General features: G+C 34.8%; 1 protein-coding gene across 1 annotated transcript in view; it reads left to right on the top strand.

The window, feature by feature from the left end:
- LOC130675283 (1-phosphatidylinositol 4,5-bisphosphate phosphodiesterase epsilon-1-like) overlaps window positions 1–18,558 on the top strand; it is a 213,501-nt gene that overhangs the window by 108,808 nt on the left and 86,135 nt on the right. The window contains exon 5 of the mRNA XM_057480844.1: window positions 8,092–8,237. Coding sequence (XP_057336827.1) covers window positions 8,215–8,237 — 23 coding nt within the window. The 5' untranslated portion in view covers window positions 8,092–8,214. The remainder of the gene's footprint in view (window positions 1–8,091; window positions 8,238–18,558) is intronic.

Genomic DNA, 18,558 nt, shown 5'->3' with positions numbered 1-18,558 from the left:
GGGTTATCCCTATCGGGATATGATTGGGAACATATCGGGTAAGCCCAACACTAAAATAAAAAATTGCTATTGGGTTCACCCGATTGGGATAGGATTGGGAACATTTTGGGAAAACCCAGTAAGGAGCTCGTGATTGGGATGGCCATGGTCTTCGTCGAAAATTGAATAAACAAAAAGAAATTAAACTAGAATGAGAGGATTTCAATAAAAAATTTATTTTAGCAAATTTTTAGTATGTTGGGATTTGATTGGCTTGGCCTGATGTTTGTGTAGGGTGTACCCAATTGGAACCATATAGGGTATGCTTAATTGTTAAACAGTTGGGTATACCCACTTGGGACCCACTAGGAATTACCCGATTGGCATCATCTTGGGCTATGCGTTACGTCCCAACGTGGGGTTTCCCATTGGGAACCCAATTAGATACTAATAGGTCTTACAATTTTTTTCCTAGTCGAGAATTAGTACTGTAGCGTATTAGTTAAAGCGTGGGTTTCTCGTGCGTGGGGCCCCGAGTTCAAATCCCAGAACAGCGGCCCTTAAAAAGTTTCGCTTTTTTCTTTGAATTAAGAATTTTTAATTCGATTGAAAATTAAATAATTACTATCTTTGATGATAACTGTCCCGCAAAAGTAATTTTAAGAGACAAAAAAAATTTTTTTTTAAATTGGTTAAATGAAATTGTATGATAGTTACAGTCATACATGAATATATATTGCGAATTTCTATGGTTAATTATTTTCCACGGATAGATTAGTTTTTCGGTGTGAGATCAGTTATCGAATTTGTGCCAAATTCGGCTTTCCTAATTAGGCAGGAATTCAAACGTGCGTTACTTTTGTGATGTGGGCCTTATCCGGTTGCTTAATGTGACGCGAATACAGGATTCGGCATGCCAGATTCGTAATGAATGAAAATTGAACTGGAATTTTTAGCCGGGATGGAAAAAGGGTTCCCAACGTGTGCCAGATCAATTTTCGAGTTATTGAGCTGAAATTTTTAGTAGATGTTTGTTGTTTGTTAAGGGGGTTCCCCCGTGTGATGGCGTGTTTTGAAAAGTTTTCTGACGACCAATGGAAAGATAAAACTTTGAATTATTTGATCATTATATTCATTAATATTTCAAGAGTATGTTGAAACGGGGTGAATTTTAATTCATTCTTTAAATTCAAATATTGACTCGCGCCAAAAGCATAAGCGGCCTCCTCCTACAACAATAGTCGTCAAATCAACACGCTTTTCATACCCAGGGTCGCTGCTGTCGAGTTTTCGGCTACCAAGACGTTTCAGGGGTCGGCAGCTTTGGGAGTTGAAAGGCACGAGACCCAAAGACGACAAACTGTCAGTCTCTCGGCTTGCAGTACTCGTAGAGTACGGACGTCTAATTCGCTACCACGACCATCCTAGTATCTATTTTTACTCTTATAACTACTATCTACGACTGTACTCTATTTTTTGCTGCTGGTCATATTCTGTAAAAGCCAAGAGTTCATAAGCCCACGTTAATGGAAGCTCATTTTATAATTAAGTTTATTTAAATATATTCTATAAATTATTGTAGATATTGGACCAGAATAATTTATTGGAGTTGGATTGAGGAGGTTTTGGAGTTTTGAAGGACTGGAGGTCTATTGGATTGAGAAGAAGGTTTGGTGAAAAGAAAGACTGGGATCTGTTGGAGTCGGTTGGATTGGTAGTAGACTGTAAAGAGAATCGAAGTGAGTTCGTTTTATTGTCGATCTATTTTATTAGATGTCTTTAATCAATTCAGTCAAATCGATATAATTTATACAGAAGTAAATTTATCGAGTCATAATTTATCGAGTCTGTTAATCTTATAACAGTCAAGTCAGTTTCTTCTGCCATATTTATTCTATTGTTCATCTTTCATTTTATCATTGTAAAGCAACTTTGTTATGTAATAAATGTCGAAATTTTTAGGTTATACTTAATTAAATAAATTTCGAGCAATTTTATACATATCACTTAACTTCCTTATAAGTATAAGCCTGAAATTTAAGAATCTCTCTGTAATATTTTTAAACTGAGTGGTCCAGTACGGGGTTATCCTCGTCCTGAGGTACTGACCCATACGAAAAAAATATATCCAGGAGAATTTGCAGATATGCGAGATATATTTTCATATATGTCGCATATATACAGATTCACCTGGATATATCCCGGATATATATTTTTTTCGTATGGGGGACTAGCTTAGCAAAGGTAATTGGAAATCCATTTAATTTTCCACACATGTATGGGGCCCTAATTTTATTACGACCACATTTTATTAATTGAATCAGAAGGCTACCCATTACAATGTAAAACAAATTTTCATCACAACGTAAGTTGTACCACTCTGAAGACACCTGCCTCGAAAAAAAGTACGCTCACTTCCGTCACGATTTCAGCTTATCGGCTTATCTAAAAACAAAAAAAAAACGGCGTTTTAATCTTTCAGCCTAAATACATCGGATGAACTAGAATCGTTTGCAACTATTGGAAATTGCGTTTTTGGCAGACTTTTGAAAAAAAAAAAATCTGTCTATCGGTTGACCCCGCTGGCCAGCCCCAAAACTTCCCGCTGTATTTGAGCTCCTTGAGCTCAAAGAGCTAGAAAACATTGTTGTAGATATATTTCCGAGCTCTTCGAGCTCGAAAATACTTTCGTATACTATTGTTTTCGAAAAAACCGTTTTTTAGCATTTCTTTCTCCCGCGATAACTCTCGAGCGAATGATCCGATTGAGATAGCTAAGGCGGCAATCGACGCGTTTTATTGAGTTCTAGAGCTGATTAGATTTTGAAGTTGATCGTATCAATCGTTTCTGAGAAATCAATAAAAAACTAAAAAAAAGAAATTTTTTTTTTTCATAATTCGCCAATACCTTCAAGTCTACTTGATCAAATGATCTGAAATGCTCAGGAAAGTTGAAAGCCAACAAGCTCTTTCGATTGCCACCTCAACCATCCAAATCGATTCATTAGTTAAAAAGTTACGAAGAGTTTACACACACACACACACACACACACACACACACACACACACACACACACACACACACACACACACACACACACACACACACACACACACACACACACACACACACACACATACAGACACTCGGACATCATTCTGAAAATAGTCAGAATAGCTTCCTAGGACCTCAAAACGTCGACATCTGATGAAATTTTGATTTTCGCAAATCGGGGTGAAAACAATAACTTCCCAATTTTTCGAAAATCGTCGATTTTCGTAGCGGGAAGTTAAAAAATGTAAATTTCATGTGAATCGGTGAAACCGTTCTCAGGATATGATGCAGGAGAGTATGAAAAACACAGTTTTGAAAAAAATGCGTTTAAAGTTTCAGGCACGGTTAAACCTTTGAAAATCTTAACTTACCATCAATCTACGAGTACTAGTACATATATAACTTCTTTCTATTCTTCTTGGGAGTCTTTCAAATTAAATAGCTTTACTCTTGCTTCAATTCTGGCTTTTGTTACTCGTCACAATAACCCGGCCTCCTACCACTCAACTCATCAGTGCTCCGAATATCTGCTTCTTCGAACTGCTGTATCTTTATAATGGCTTCGAATTTTGAAAAAGCACTTTACTAGCATATTCTACACATGTTAAATAAAATTGTTTTTCCTGACACGCTGTAGTATTTCTACACTGAAATAATAATTTAATTGAGCCAAATAAGATTTGTTTTAGGCAAATAAATCCCATATTTGAATGGGCCCAATCAGTATTTATTTGAGGCAAAGATATGGTTCATTTGAATGGAATAATGATTTGCTTATAGTTAACAAATCTGTATTTGGATGATGGTACTGTATCGCCACCAGCTGTAGTGTAATTTTTTTGAACCTCGATTTATTAGCTATAAACAAATATATATTTAAATGAAATAAATGATTTTGTTCAGTCAAATAAATCTATTTATTTGGCTCAAATAAATTGTTCTCTCAGTGTATAGATCATTTTAGTTCTGCTAATTGCACGCCTTGGACGCAACAGCGAGAGAGGTTGTGCCTTATCGACTCGTCGCTAAATCCGTATTTTCTTACCTAAATTATTTCTGCTAATTTCATTACTCACTTCTATGGCAAAAAGTACACCAATGTCTAGAGAAAATTCTAAAGAACAATTTGGGTTTACTTAAAAATTTTATTCAGTTACATTATCATAACCTGGGAAAAAATATTCAGACATGACCATGCCTGTTCCTGTATGATCGGGCTTGAAATTAGACATTATCATGCCTGTTCATGCATGATCATGTCTAAAGCTTTAAATATTTGAGCCCTGATCATGCATGGCCATGTCTGTTCATGCCTGATCCAGTCTGGAAGGTTAAAGACCTCCAACTCTAACCAGACCTGACATGTTAGTTCATTTCTGACTAACCATGAACACACATGATTATGTCTGACGTTACAAATTCATTCAAACATAATCGTGGATGTCTAAATGGACGTCAATTAGGATGACCGTGTGTGAGTAAGATATCTCTCGAAAAACTCAATAATCAGTTTAATTTTTAGGTAGATTTTTTTTAAATCTAACTATTGTATTTGTCCTCATGGTCGATTTTTCAAGGAATTTCGTCATAAACTATCATAATTAGTTGAGTAGAGTTCGAAAATACCATTTGTTAAAAAATTTATACATCTATATATATATTAGGGTGGCCCAAAAAAACCGACTATTTTTTTTTTTCGAGTCTCTAATGAAAATTTGTTGGTTTAAGATGTTTTAAGACGCCTCTCCAAAAATCAGCTCGATAAAAAATTTTCAAGAGGTCGCTCACGAATTTTGAGAATATCAAAAATAATCGTAATTCGGATTTTTATTTCTAAATTTTTTTCTTTCTCGTGGCAGCAATAGTTTATATTTGTAAAATCATGAGTACGCTGAAAATTTCAGCCCAAAATTTAAATATTTAAACCTCGCTCAAGAATTTTGAATGTTTCCGAGTGCTGTCTTTTGGACGTTTTTGAGCGTCCCTTAAATATTAATAATAAAGTTTCTTGATTTTTTCACCATCAATTTGCATGACAATGAAGAAAATATAACCCGAGAAATAGGAATATCAAGTTTTTTACATACTTTTTTATTTTTTAATTCAATTTGTAAGTTTTTTCGCTTATTCAAAACTTAACAAATTTTATTGTTTAAGACTGTCCTGTATATTTTCGGTTATGCAAAAGTTATATTTAAGTGAAATGACAATAATTTAGTTATAAAAACTAATTCAAACTATTAGTTACATATTATCAGTTAATATTCAAAATTCTTGAGCGAGGTTTAAATATTTAAATTTTGGGCTGAAATTCTCAGCGTAGTCATGATTTCACAAATATAAACTATTGCTGCCACGAGAAAAAAAAAAAATTTAGAAATAAAAATCCGAATTTCGATTATTTTTGATATTTTCAAAATTCGTGAGCGACCTCTTAAAAATTTTTTATCGAGCTGATTTTTTGAGAGGCTTCTTAAAACATCGTAAACCAACAAATTTTCATGCGAGATCGAAAAAAAAAATTAGTCGGTTTTTTTGGGCCACCCTAATATATATATATATATATACTCATTATTATGAGTAAAAATTTATCTGATTGATTTTTACTCATTGGAAGAGTAAAATTTTGTAAATCAAAAATAAAAAGTCGAAATGGCTCATGATTATCTGATTTAAAGTAATTTTAACAATAAAAGACATGGCAATATTCATATGAAAATTCTCTCCATATAAAATAACAAATTTTTTATATTGATCTGATGGTTAACTTGGATTCGAATTTTATTTGAATCTACTTCGTTTAATGCTGATAAAACCATTTTATTATTATAAATACTTTATTGAACCAGTAGCAAAAAAAAAAAAAGAAAAAACGAAATTGATCGCTTGAAAAAAAAAAATTTCAGTTAATTGTCTAGCGAATAGCTTCTATCTATTTATTATTTAAGCGTCAATCTATGATGTTAGCATGATTTTTTTAGATGTGAAACGAATACAGGAAAGTGGAGTAAATATTACATCAATAGCACTTTCGACAAAGTTACGAGAACGCGATAATGCAATTAAAAAGCTTCCATGAATATTTTGGTGACTATACTATTTTTAAAACGTATGTCATTTTACTCGCTAGAATGATTTATTATTATTTTCTTTTTTTTTATGACAGTACATCATTTCAAATTTTATTAGAAAGTAATAAAATTAAATAGTTGAGAGCATAAAAATAATTTATTAAGAAATCTATTTCATAACAAAGCTGTTGAATCAATTATGGTACTTAAATTAAAAATCAAATATATTTATTCATTGATGAGTATGCACTTGAATATATCTTAACTAGAAATTAGTGTTTACATAATAAAAAAAAAAAAAAAAAAAAAAAAAATACTATCCTCGGTGCCTAGTGTCATTGAGTATTATACTTGATGGCTCTAGTTGTCTACGATATTTTATATCCCTATCCAAGAGTCCCCATGAAATCTACTCAAATAGGTCAAAAACCGCACAAAAACCATTGCGTCTATTGATTTTTATGCAGTTTTTCACGCATTTGAGTCTGTTAAATTTCTAAAGTCGGCGTCACACAGTCACAATTATTCTAAAAATTTGTCTACAAAAATTAATATTCATTCATTTTGTTCAATTTATTTATTCACTTATAAAAAATATTACGGAATTGTTTATTTATTTGATCATAAAAAATTTAATGAAATACTTCTTCATTTAATAGAAATTAAAAAATATCTATAATTTATTGTTTTATTGATTGGCAAACATGAACACTAACCTAATTAAAAGTCTGATGCGTGTTTTATTTCATTTAAAAATACACGCTGAAAAAAGTGCTAACTATTACGATCATGCTATAGGAAATAATGACCATATTGTATGTGATAATCATTATCATGCTTTTATGTTAACTATTCGTTTCTCGTATATAGTAATATTTACTATTGCCGATAGTAATAGTTACCACCTCCGTGGTTTTGAGAATGTTCTTATAATGCCGTAAATTTAACGTTATAATGTGGTATTACTATGGTTATTAGGGTGATTCAAAAAACAAACAAAATTTTTTTTTTTCTTTCAAACAGGTTCAAAAGTTTTGTTTAGATAAAAAAAGACGCCTGTGGAAATTAGAGCTCTTAATATAAATATTAACATTGTCCGCATTGCACTTTTTAATTTCCCATAAGAATAACATGGAAAAATATTTTTTTACATCTTCTGATTTTTATAAGTAGCTAACGATGCGTCATAGGAATAATTGGCAGGCATGTTTTTATAGGGAATTGAATGCTCTACAAAAAAAGATTCTTATCATTTTTTGAGAAATCTATTTGTTCAAAAGTTATTTGAGGTTGAAGTCGAATTCATATTAAATTTTGAGATTTTCTTACTTCTATGCGTCTTATCAGACCTATTACAAAATATCATTGGACATTTTTTGTAAACAATATTATTTCCTAGAAGTTTTTCGTATAAAGTTTTTTCGAATTCCGCATTGTTTTCTAGTTATTTTTATTTTAATGTCATGTTCATAAAAAAAATAGTCTTCTGATCGATTTTGAGAAAAAATTGTAATACCAACTAATTCTTATAAAATTTTGCGATTGAAGAAACCACAGGATGAGTCACTACATTGAGTAATTAATAAACCTACAAATTTTTGCTACAGTCGAACAGTAAATAGATCTATTACAGTAGAGATTAATCTTGTACAGTGTCATTTATGCTACTGCATTTGCCGATACGATGACTACAAAGTGTAGTTCAATTATTACTAGTTTAGTGTGGTAAATTTAACTCCAGAATTTTTTTACGTGTTGAACATCTCAAAATCTTAGATTATACAGTAATCATATATTACACCAATTTTTATCAAATTTTGGGGTAGGTTTGATGCACTAGTACTTCAAGAAAATTGAACACTGCATCCGACCTATCAGAAATGATCAGCACTTAATAAAAAAATATGAGGCCAATGATATGCATTTACCGGCGATCATTTTAGGCATGTGTTATATGAAAAATTAACAAGTGCTTATTGATTGCAGGTAAGCTCATGGGTTACCCACACAATAACAAGTGGCTCAACAATCGAAGAGCGTCAGGCCTTCCTCTCTTGTCTCTTACGAGTCGCTCAAACCTGCTGGAATACTGGCAACTTTAATTCGGCAATGGAGATCATCGCCGGTCTCAAGTAAGTTTTAAATGATTTCTAACAACTGTAAGAGTAAAATAAAATATAGAAAGTACAAATTAAATGATGACAATATATAGAGATAACTCGGAATGCTTTTAAAAGTAGTCAGAAACTATTAACTTTTAATTATTATGTGTTAGTGGATATAAAATGTTGCAGGATATCTGAGTCGTATTAGTATGGACGTTGGTGTAAGTATATTAAGCTTTGGTATCTAAGACACTAGGTGACAGTGATGAGTTTTAAGTGGACGTTTCTTACATTTAAAAAATATTTAAAACTTCTTTTTTTTTTACGTAACAAAATATTTATTGATGAAAACTTACACAGTTTATCAAAAATTCGAGATTTATAAATTCATCAAAATTATCAAAAACGGCACAAGCAAACAGAACAACTTGATAATAATCGTTATAATTTAAAATCATTAAGCAATAAGAGAAGCTATAAGTATAGTCATGATAAGTTAAGAAAAATATCTGAGATTCATATTCCCAGCGAACTGGATGTATGTGTTGACGATAGTAACGATAATTGATGAGGAACAGAGTTCTGAAATAGGTATTTCGAACCCACGCTCTCAAAGACCGATACCTTTACGGTGCATAAGAGTACCCTACCTGGTACCTTATGACCTGGATGAACCCTAAATCACCACCGTCCATCTTACGGCATCAAATAAATTATTGAACTTATTGAATCTTCAATTTAGAATTGAGAAAGGCAGGAGCATTCGATGATTTTGAGTTGGGTACTCTGGATGAAGTGGTATCCACCAATGACGCTTAGCACTGAGGGCTGCAGGTCGTGGACCTGGGTTGTTAAAAGATCTTAAGATAACGCAGTTGCATCAGGCTGTAGTCATAACTGCAAACTAAACATAAGAATTTGGAATAATGCACATGCATTAGACTGTAGTCATAACTGCAAAATGAGTTGGTTGGTTTGCTTAGGGCGCGATGGGCAACTAATGATGTGATGGAAATAGTTGTGGAAACTGTATGGAATGTTAATAGTTCGATCAGGGCGCGATGGGCAACTAATGATGTGATGGAAACAGTTGTGGCAACTGTATGTGGCATACAGGCACATCCTGGAATAGTGAGCGTCAGCTGGTAGGGATTGTAAGATTGTATGAATATTTGGCAAATAGGAATAATGACTGATGGTTTGTGCATCGTGTACACGAACACAGTTTATATTTTCAACTATTATTGATTATTATTATTTCAACTACTATTATTGATAAGTGATAGAATTTCTGTTATGTGACTAGACTTGTAAATTGATCATATTTGCAGAAAATTTTTAAATTGTAATATTCTATCGGGCATGGACTTTATACACTGTTTGAAACGGTACATTTTCAAAGACACCTGAGGACGGTGACCAGGTATTTCTGGGGACATCCCAACTACATTTAGTTCGTATTTTAATAAAAATACTAAACAATAATATTTTTTACAACTTAATCGGATTGGAAAATTTTGTAAGTTGCTTGTAAAATATTTAATGACGGTAGGCTCAGGTTTGTAGTGGCATCTGCTCACCAAACGTAGCCACGGTCAGAGGATAGTGAAGAATGCAATATAGAATAATATAATTCATTTTTGGGTATTTTAGACAAAGACAGAAAGTTTTGAGTGAGTACAGAATGCAATGATAAAGTACTCACTTCTGGTTGAGGACGAATCGAGAACGTATCGCGTTATCCTGCTGACCGTGTATTCGTTCTCGAGTCTAATTTTACTGTCGTGCGTCCTTTGTTAACCCAACGATTGAGTTCTATTTTGAATTAGTGAATACTGTTATACCATATTATATCATAGTCCGAATAGTTTTGAGTGTAGTTATTACAATATCGATTATCTCGTGAATATTGAACACTCTAATATTCATCTTAGTATACAATAAATTGTAATACTTCAATTATTTGTTCACAATCGCCTTGAGAGTAATTTTGTGTGACGATAGTTATTTTGTTGTTTACTTGATATTTTTATAATTAAATAGAAATGAGTTCCAATAATAGTGACAATAATGGAAGGACTAAGGGTACTGCCCAACTACCTGCTCACCATCCGGCATATATATTTAGTGGTTGAGGTGATAATATCAATGATTAAAACCAACTAACTAATTTAAACAAATGTTTTATTCAAATAAACGGAAGTAACACAGTGATTGTAAGTATACAGTAAAAAGAAAGAAGCCTGGATGCGTGTATGCAATCCCACGGTCTATTACTTATTGTCCCCACCAATGTGGTAGAGATGGATAAATGAATAAATCGATGTTCGACGGAAACTCGAATTTTATCGATCGCGTCACTTAGTAGCAACGCTACAGAACTCCCTTTGTTTTTTTTTTTAAATTTAATACACGATAATTAAAGTAAGGGAATATTTACAAATGGTATGAATGAATAAATAATTAAATGGATGAATATAATAAAGTGGTGAATTATTACTTTGTAAAAAAAAACTTTTATGTAAAAAAAAAAATAATTAAATCGCGTAATTTTTAAATGTTAAACCGGACTCGGCGTTTTTGGGTCTCGGTTGCTGTGTTATTCGGCTGGGAGTTTGTTATGATCATCGTCGTGTCGATTGGATTCGCCTCGTAAACCGGCTTCAATCTGTCTATTGAAATAGCGATTTGTCACCCACGAAAATCGACGATGAAATATTTGTCGTGTCGGGTTATTACACGATATGGACCCTCGTACGGCGGTGAGAAAGATGGTCCAACCTGGTCATTCCGTACCAGTACGTGGCTGCAAGTACTAAGGTTCCTGAAACAAAAAACAGAATGCTTGCCGTGACGCGACATTTCGGCCGGTGCTAATGAATTGAAATGACATTTTAATGTGTTAACAGTGTCATGAGGTGAAGTTTTGTTACCGGAAGTGAGTAACTCACCAGGTAAACGAATTGGCTCACTGTACACTAATTCAGCCGGTGTCGTCTGTATGTCGTCTTTCCAGGCAGCGCGTAAGCCGAGCAAAACGGCTGGTAATGCGTCATACCATGACTCTTCGTGACACAAAAGTGCTGCTTTTAACTGACGATGTAAACGTTTGACAAGACCATTGGCTTGCGGGTGATACGGCGTGGTATGTAGGTTTTTTATTCTGTACACTTTCATCAACGATTGGAATAACGACGATTCGAATTGCGGACCTTGGTCCGAAGTAATGCGTTTCGGTACTCCGTGGCGGAAAATCCAGTGCAGCGATAGTGCATGTGCTATCGTTTCTGCGGTTTCATTGGATAACGGGACAGCCTCAGAAAACCTCGTGAATCGGTTGATGATCGTTAAACACTGGTTAAAGCCTCTTGATGCTTTTAAAGACACTAGATCGATGTGTATGTGCTCGAATCGTGCAGTTGGAGGTTCAAAACTGGCGATCGGCGATGACACGTGTCTCGGAATTTTATTTTTCTGGCAATTGATGTAGGATTTCGCCCATTCCAGGCAATCTTTATTAATCGATGGCCAGACGTATCGTTTGGAGATCATTTTTAATGATCCTTTGTTTCCGGGATGAGCTAGCGAGTGCAGTGAATTAAACACCTTCTTTCTCAGTGGCTCTGGAACATATGGACGCACTGTACCTGACACAGTGTCACAATACAGTGCAGGTCCGTTATCGAGTTGTATCGTCTTTAAATTTAAAGCAGTTGTTTGACGTAACAACTGCTGAAGTTCATTGTCGGTTTGTTGAGCGTCGGCAAGTTCTTACGACGTTATAGCAGTAGATACTGCTTCGACGCGTGACAACGTGTCAGCGACAATATTATCGGCACCCGACACATGTCGAATATCGGTGGTAAATTGACCGATAAAATCAAGTCGACGAAATTGCCAAGGCGATGATCTTTCGGTGCGCTGTTTGTAAGCGTGCTGAAGCGGCTTGTGATCGGTGTAGATTGTAACATGCCGGCCTTCGAAAATATGCCGAAAGTATTTTAACAGCTTCGTAGATGGCGTTCAACTCGCAGTCGTATGTCGACAATTTTTGAATCGACGGGGACACTTTTCGACTGAAAAATGCCAGCGATTGCCAGTTGTTATCCGCTTTCTGTGCGGATGCGTCGGTGAATATTGCCCAGGCAGCATCGATTTTAGGGTGTACCAATAATGTAGCATCCGCGAGAGCTCGTTTAGCTGACTTGAAAGACTCTTGAAGTTCAGATGTCCAGTTGACAGGATGAGCCTTTGACTTTGGGTCCTTCCAAAATTTTATTTAACGGTGCTAGAATTTCTGCAGCGTTCTTGATGATCTTTCTGTAGAAATTCACTGTGCCGAGAAACCGACGAAGAGCTTTTACGGTGGTAGGAGGCTCGAAATTGACAATAGTCTCTACTTTTTCCGGTAACGGCTTGATTCCATCTTTGGTGATGAGATAGCCGAGATATTTTACTTCCGGTAGACCAAATTGGCATTTTGGTACATTAATTACCAGTCCGTATTCACGGAGACGCTCGAATAGAATTTTCTGATGCTCCATGTGTTGTTTTTCGTCGGTAGATGCGATTAAAATATCGTCAATGTACGGAAAGACGAATTCAAGGTCACGAGTGACCTCGTCAATAAATCGTTAAAACGTTTGAGCCGCGTTTTTAAGCCCAAACGTCATAAACCGGAACTCGAATAGTCCGAACGGTGTAATTATCGCCGTTTTCGGCACCTCCTCCAGTGCAACGGGTATTTGCAAAAAAGCCTTTGCAAAATCGACTACTGAAAATATGTTTTTACCATGTAAAAATGCGGCAAAGTCGTCGAGATATCGCAATGAATATTTATCGATGAGTGTTCTGTCGTTAAGCGGTCAGTAATCACCGCACGGCCTCCATTCTCCGGACTTCTTCCGCGCTAAATGAAGTGGTGAAGCCCAGGCGCTGTTGGATGGTCTGCAAATGCCTTCCTCGATCATTTTTCGGAACTCTGTTTGTGCGATTTTAAACTTATCTGGAGCCAGGCGTCTTGCTTTGCACGAAACTGGCTGTCCAGGTGACGTTCGGATATGATGCACCGTTGAATGTTTTTTTGATTGACGCTGAGTAGCATCGGGTCTTGTAATATCGGTAAATTCTTTTAATAATTCCATATACGCAGAATTACCATCGACTGCTTTAATATTAGTTTCTGCCGATGTCGTATGAGAATTTCCGGGTGTCAATAAACCAGTGATGCCATCACGAAGGCATTTTCGCTTTAGGTCGACTAGTAAGTCAAAATGACTTAGGAAGTCTGCACCTATAATCGGTTTAGTGACGTCAGCAATGATAAAATTCCATGAGAAGTCACGGCGAAGTCCAAGGTTCAATGTTAACGACTTTAGACCATAGGTTTGAATTATCGAGCCGTTTGCGGCATACAATCGATAACCTATGGGTGTACTAATTGATTTCAGCCAGCCACGTGGAAAGACAGATAAATTGGAGCCGGAATCGACAAGATATTCCGTTCCTGTAGTTCGGTCTCGGATAAGCAGGCGGCGAGGAATCGATTGAGAATCATTAGCCACCTCTACTGATTCTCGTTTGAGTTTCCCTGCCATTTGCAACCAGGAATGCACGATCAGGCATTTTTACCATGTTTGAAATGATACCAGCAATAGTCGAATTTTTTAACTTTCCGAGGACGACGGTGTCGGTATGCTCTGGATCATGTATTTGGAAGTTGCTCCTGAGTAAGCATTTCGCGATACTCGGCAGTCAACAGTGCAAGTTGCTCGAGCAAAGCAGCGAGTACCTCTGGGGCGGATGCGTACATTTTGAAATATAAAATATAAAAATAATATTTCAAATAACAATATCACCTGCACCGAAAATTATATTATTTTAATTTTACTACGTATCCAGCGATGACTCGTCACTCAGGAATGTTTGGCTGACTCTCTTGCTTAATCCTCGAAACTATTTCCGATGACGTAGCTACCAAAAAATTTAATGCGACACTGCACGAAATAGGCAATTTTATTTTCAGCGCGCAAAAACTTTTAGTACTATTCAATTCGCACTAAAGGTCCCTCGAATCAACACTGATGCGGCATAACGTCCGTAAGATGCCCCGCAATGCACCAGCGGTGATAAAATATGAAAAACTGCACAATGACAAAAAATTCACTGTACTAATTAATAAATAAATCCACACAAAAATAACTGTGAATGAAAAATCACGGTCTTGCCGATTAATCGACAACGCGACAAAATATTCACGGCAAAAAATTATGCGAGAACTCACGAAATTTTATAAATTGTGTAATACTTGTGTTCGACGCTGCTCTCCAAAAGAGATCACGTCAGGGTCACCAATTTAGTGGTTGAGGTGATAATATAAATCATTAAAACCAACTAATTAATTTAAACAAATGTTTTATTTAAATAAACGGAAGTAACACAGTGATTGTAAGTATACAGTAAAAAAAGGAAGCCTGGATGGATCGGCTTTAATCGGACGGGTGCCTGCCCTCGTGGCTATCAACCTCGAGGAGAAGGCACACCGTTTTAATATATTGTAACATGAGGAAATTTTGATCCCGACTATTGAATAACGCGATTTACGACTAAAACGACCAATCTAAGTTTGATCAACGAACAATTACTTGCGACAAATAATTTCGACCGACAATAACCGCTTTCGTGAACAAGTGAACAAGACAAAGCCTCGGCGCTAAAACTGAACAAAGTGTGCAACCGATCTGTTAATAAATAAGTGAAGTGCGTACGTGACAAATTAATTAAATAATCAATTACGCGTCATATTTGTATGATAGTGTTATGGAACGCGTTACCAAAATAAAGTATTATTTTTATTCTATTTTATTTCATTTGAGCAATTCTGAGAATCACGGATTATCTGTGTCTCATTCGCAACAGCAGTCTTGTCGCCTCGCCGTGTAAGAATATTCTGACGTCACTCGTCAAGTATTTCGTTAACACAAACGCTGTATGTGTGTCTCCGGACAATAAAATGAATGATTTGAATTTGAATTTCGTTTCCTACCGGTAACCAGCCAACGACCTCGTAAGATGCGAGTTAATGTTGCGACTTGTCACCGGGTGTCGCATGATCGCTAAGACCCGAACATTCGCCACTCCCCTAGTCTAAGTTTCCGGGAGTGAACCAGAATTGGGGGAATGAAAATATAAAAGTGACTGTAGAACGTGGAATGAACAGAATTGTTCAGACGACGACAATGGCAGGACGCTAATTAACTTAGGTCAAAACAAATACTATCAAATAATTGGTGACACGACCGATGATCCGAGGACAATTGATCCGCGACAATTAATCCGCGACAATTGATCCTTGCGACGATTGATCCGTCGATAAAATGCGTGTAACATGAAAAATTACGCCCTTTTTTCACTAATTTGTGTGTGAGTATATTTTTTATGTTACACGCACACAAAATTAGTGAAAAAAGGGCGTAATTTTTCATGTAACACGCATTTTATCGATGGATGAATCGTCGCAAGGATCAATTGTCGCGGATCATATGTCTTTGGATCATTGGAGGTAAAATTATAATTTTAATTTGGCCGGAATTTATATTCCAATGGCTAAATTCAATTATAATTAAATTACTTGATATCTTTCCGTCGGGTTTATATAAGTATTTCGTAGTGGAAGGCCGTTGGCCATTACAAATACGCGTCTCGTGTTTCTCACAAGTTGTCGTGCCGTTTCGTTTGCTATATTGCGTCTGTAACTCAGAATTATTTATTTCAGGTTCTTTGGCCGAAATAAAATAATTTTCCGCGTAAAATATTAATTAGATAAAATATTATATAACGTCAATAAATTAATTGTGGCCGGAATTTATTCCAGTGGCTGAATTAATTCTTAAACAAGAAATTATCTCAACTCCGTCGGTAAAATTCAGGGCCTGAGTGACGCCAACTCTATGGCCGAATTTCTAGTCAAATTGTAAATGAATTCTAGTCGTAACTTAATTATAAATTAATTTTAAGTAGAATTAAATAAATATTTAAATAAATTGAAGTTCAAAAAGACGCTAGAATCATGGTAAATTAAATTTTGAGTAAAATTGAGAAACGGATTATTTTGTGAGTGAATTAAATTTAATTGTCAAAATTATTAGTGAGAAAATTATAAATTAGAAGTTATTAATAAATATTAGTTGTGGCGAATTAAATAGTAAAAATTTTATGCCTGGAAAATTTAATTAATTAATGAATAAATTGAGAATAATGTGAATGGTTAAATGACAAATTAAAGTGGAAATTTATAAGTGTTAAAATTAATTAATTAGTAAATTATGTTAAACAAAAATTAAATAATTAATTGAGAATTTGGAATTGTAAAATTTAAGTGAAAAATTTACTGAGTAATGTTAAAAATAGAGTCAATTAATTTGTAGAGTCAATTTAGTGTAAGGAAAACTGTGTCTGTGATTAAGGTCCGGTGGACAAAATTAAGACACACCCAGGGGATTTTTAGTTATAGTAAGATTTAACGTACAGGGGACGATTTTAATGGTAAAAATAAGGTTAATGTCCAGGGAACAGATTATTAAGGTTTAACGTCCAGGAGACGGTTTTTTAACGTATGTGTGTGTGGGAGTGTGTGAAAAACGTCCAGGGGACGATATCTAGTTTTGTCATAAGGAAAACGTCCAGGGAGCGAGATTTAGTTTGTCATAAGCAACCGTCTGGGAGACGAGATAATGAGTTTGTCATAAGTTAGTTTGTCATAAGAATATTAGATTGTCATAAGTATATGAATTGTTATAAAAGGTTAAATAAATAATAAGCAAGGTGCTTAATTATTAAAAAATCGGAATTAAGTTTTAAATAAATTTATTTCAGCCTGTTCACTATTCCTCTCCTCTCTCACAAAAATACAAAATTTACGAACGACCCTGATTCTCTAAATAAAAATTAACTTAACATCCGGTTCTGGAAGGCCGAGTCCATCTTCCAGTGGCGCCCTATTATTCGACCATAATACTAGGTGCGACCAGACTTGGCAAGCTGAACACTTTGTCATAATATATATGGGGCATTCCACGCCAAATTAAACGGTTTTAAGAATTATAATTTTTAATTTCCGTCATTTTTTGATATTTTTTAGTACTCATCAAAAAACTCATCCTCCTATATTTTGAGATTTTTGTTATCATTTGTCCAAAAGAAATGAAATTTCCAAAAAAACCGCTCTTTTCATGGTTTTTTGCTTATAACTTTTTGCAAAATGGTTTAAATAAAAAAACCCAAAGAAGAAAAAAGTTTCGCTATCCCATGTACTTTTGGTAAAAAACTACAAATCATTTTTTGGAAAAATTTTTCCGCGTTATTTTTGAGTTTTAAAACTTTAATGTCTTTTTCTGAAAATCATGCATGTTTCGATTTTCCTGAAAATTTGTGACAACAAACTACTGTCTATTCCACACCTTTTCAGGTGGTTCCGCTCATGGGACCTCCGTGGCTACTATTTTTTTTCGATTATTGAAAATTGAAATAATTTTTTTTTCGCTATAAATTATTATCCGTACCGATTTTTTGACATTGTGCACTTGATTTTCGTACATATTAAAAATTGATTTCGATATTTTTTGTTTTGAGTAGGGATTTAAAAACAGTAAACAAAAGTTAATGCTATTTATGAGCAGTTATATTAAATGTTTTTATTTATTGAGAATCAACTATTTTGAAGCAATAGAACCATTATATTTGCTATACAATTTAGCTAAGATCATTACAGAAGCTCAAAAATATCATATAATTGGCTACGTAACATTTGACCCGAAGACGAAATACCCGCGACAAAATACCCACGACAAAATACCCGCAAACCAAAATACCCGCGACAAAATACCCGATGACAAAATACCCGATGACAAAATACCCGACGACAAAACACCCGCAAACCAAAATACCCGCGACAAAATACCCGACGGCAAATAATTAATTTTTTTAATTATACATTTTTTTTTCACGAAAAAATAAAATACTAATAACAATTATTATTAACATATAATACTAATAACTATTATTATTATTAAATACGACTTTAGTGTGTGCAATTAAAAAAATGTACCCACACATAAAAAAGTGTGAAAAATAGCGTCTTTTTTTCACGAATTTCGTGTGTGTGAAATTAAATCAATGTATCCACACACAACAGGGTGTGAAACATCGCGCCCTTTTTTCACGAATTTTGTGTGTGCAGTTACAAAAATATATCCACACATAAAAAATACCAAAAGTTCCACTAGGTCCCTGAACCCTACCGGGGCTTTGCCCCTGGACCCCCTTATTGAGATACTCTTATTTCACGGAA

The sequence above is a fragment of the Microplitis mediator genome, chromosome 10 (assembly GCF_029852145.1).
Source record: "Microplitis mediator isolate UGA2020A chromosome 10, iyMicMedi2.1, whole genome shotgun sequence".
In the NCBI taxonomy this organism is placed as follows: Eukaryota; Metazoa; Arthropoda; class Insecta; order Hymenoptera; family Braconidae; genus Microplitis; species Microplitis mediator.
Note: the sequence above shows the minus strand (reverse complement) of the source record. Positions and strands in the feature narration are given on the sequence as shown.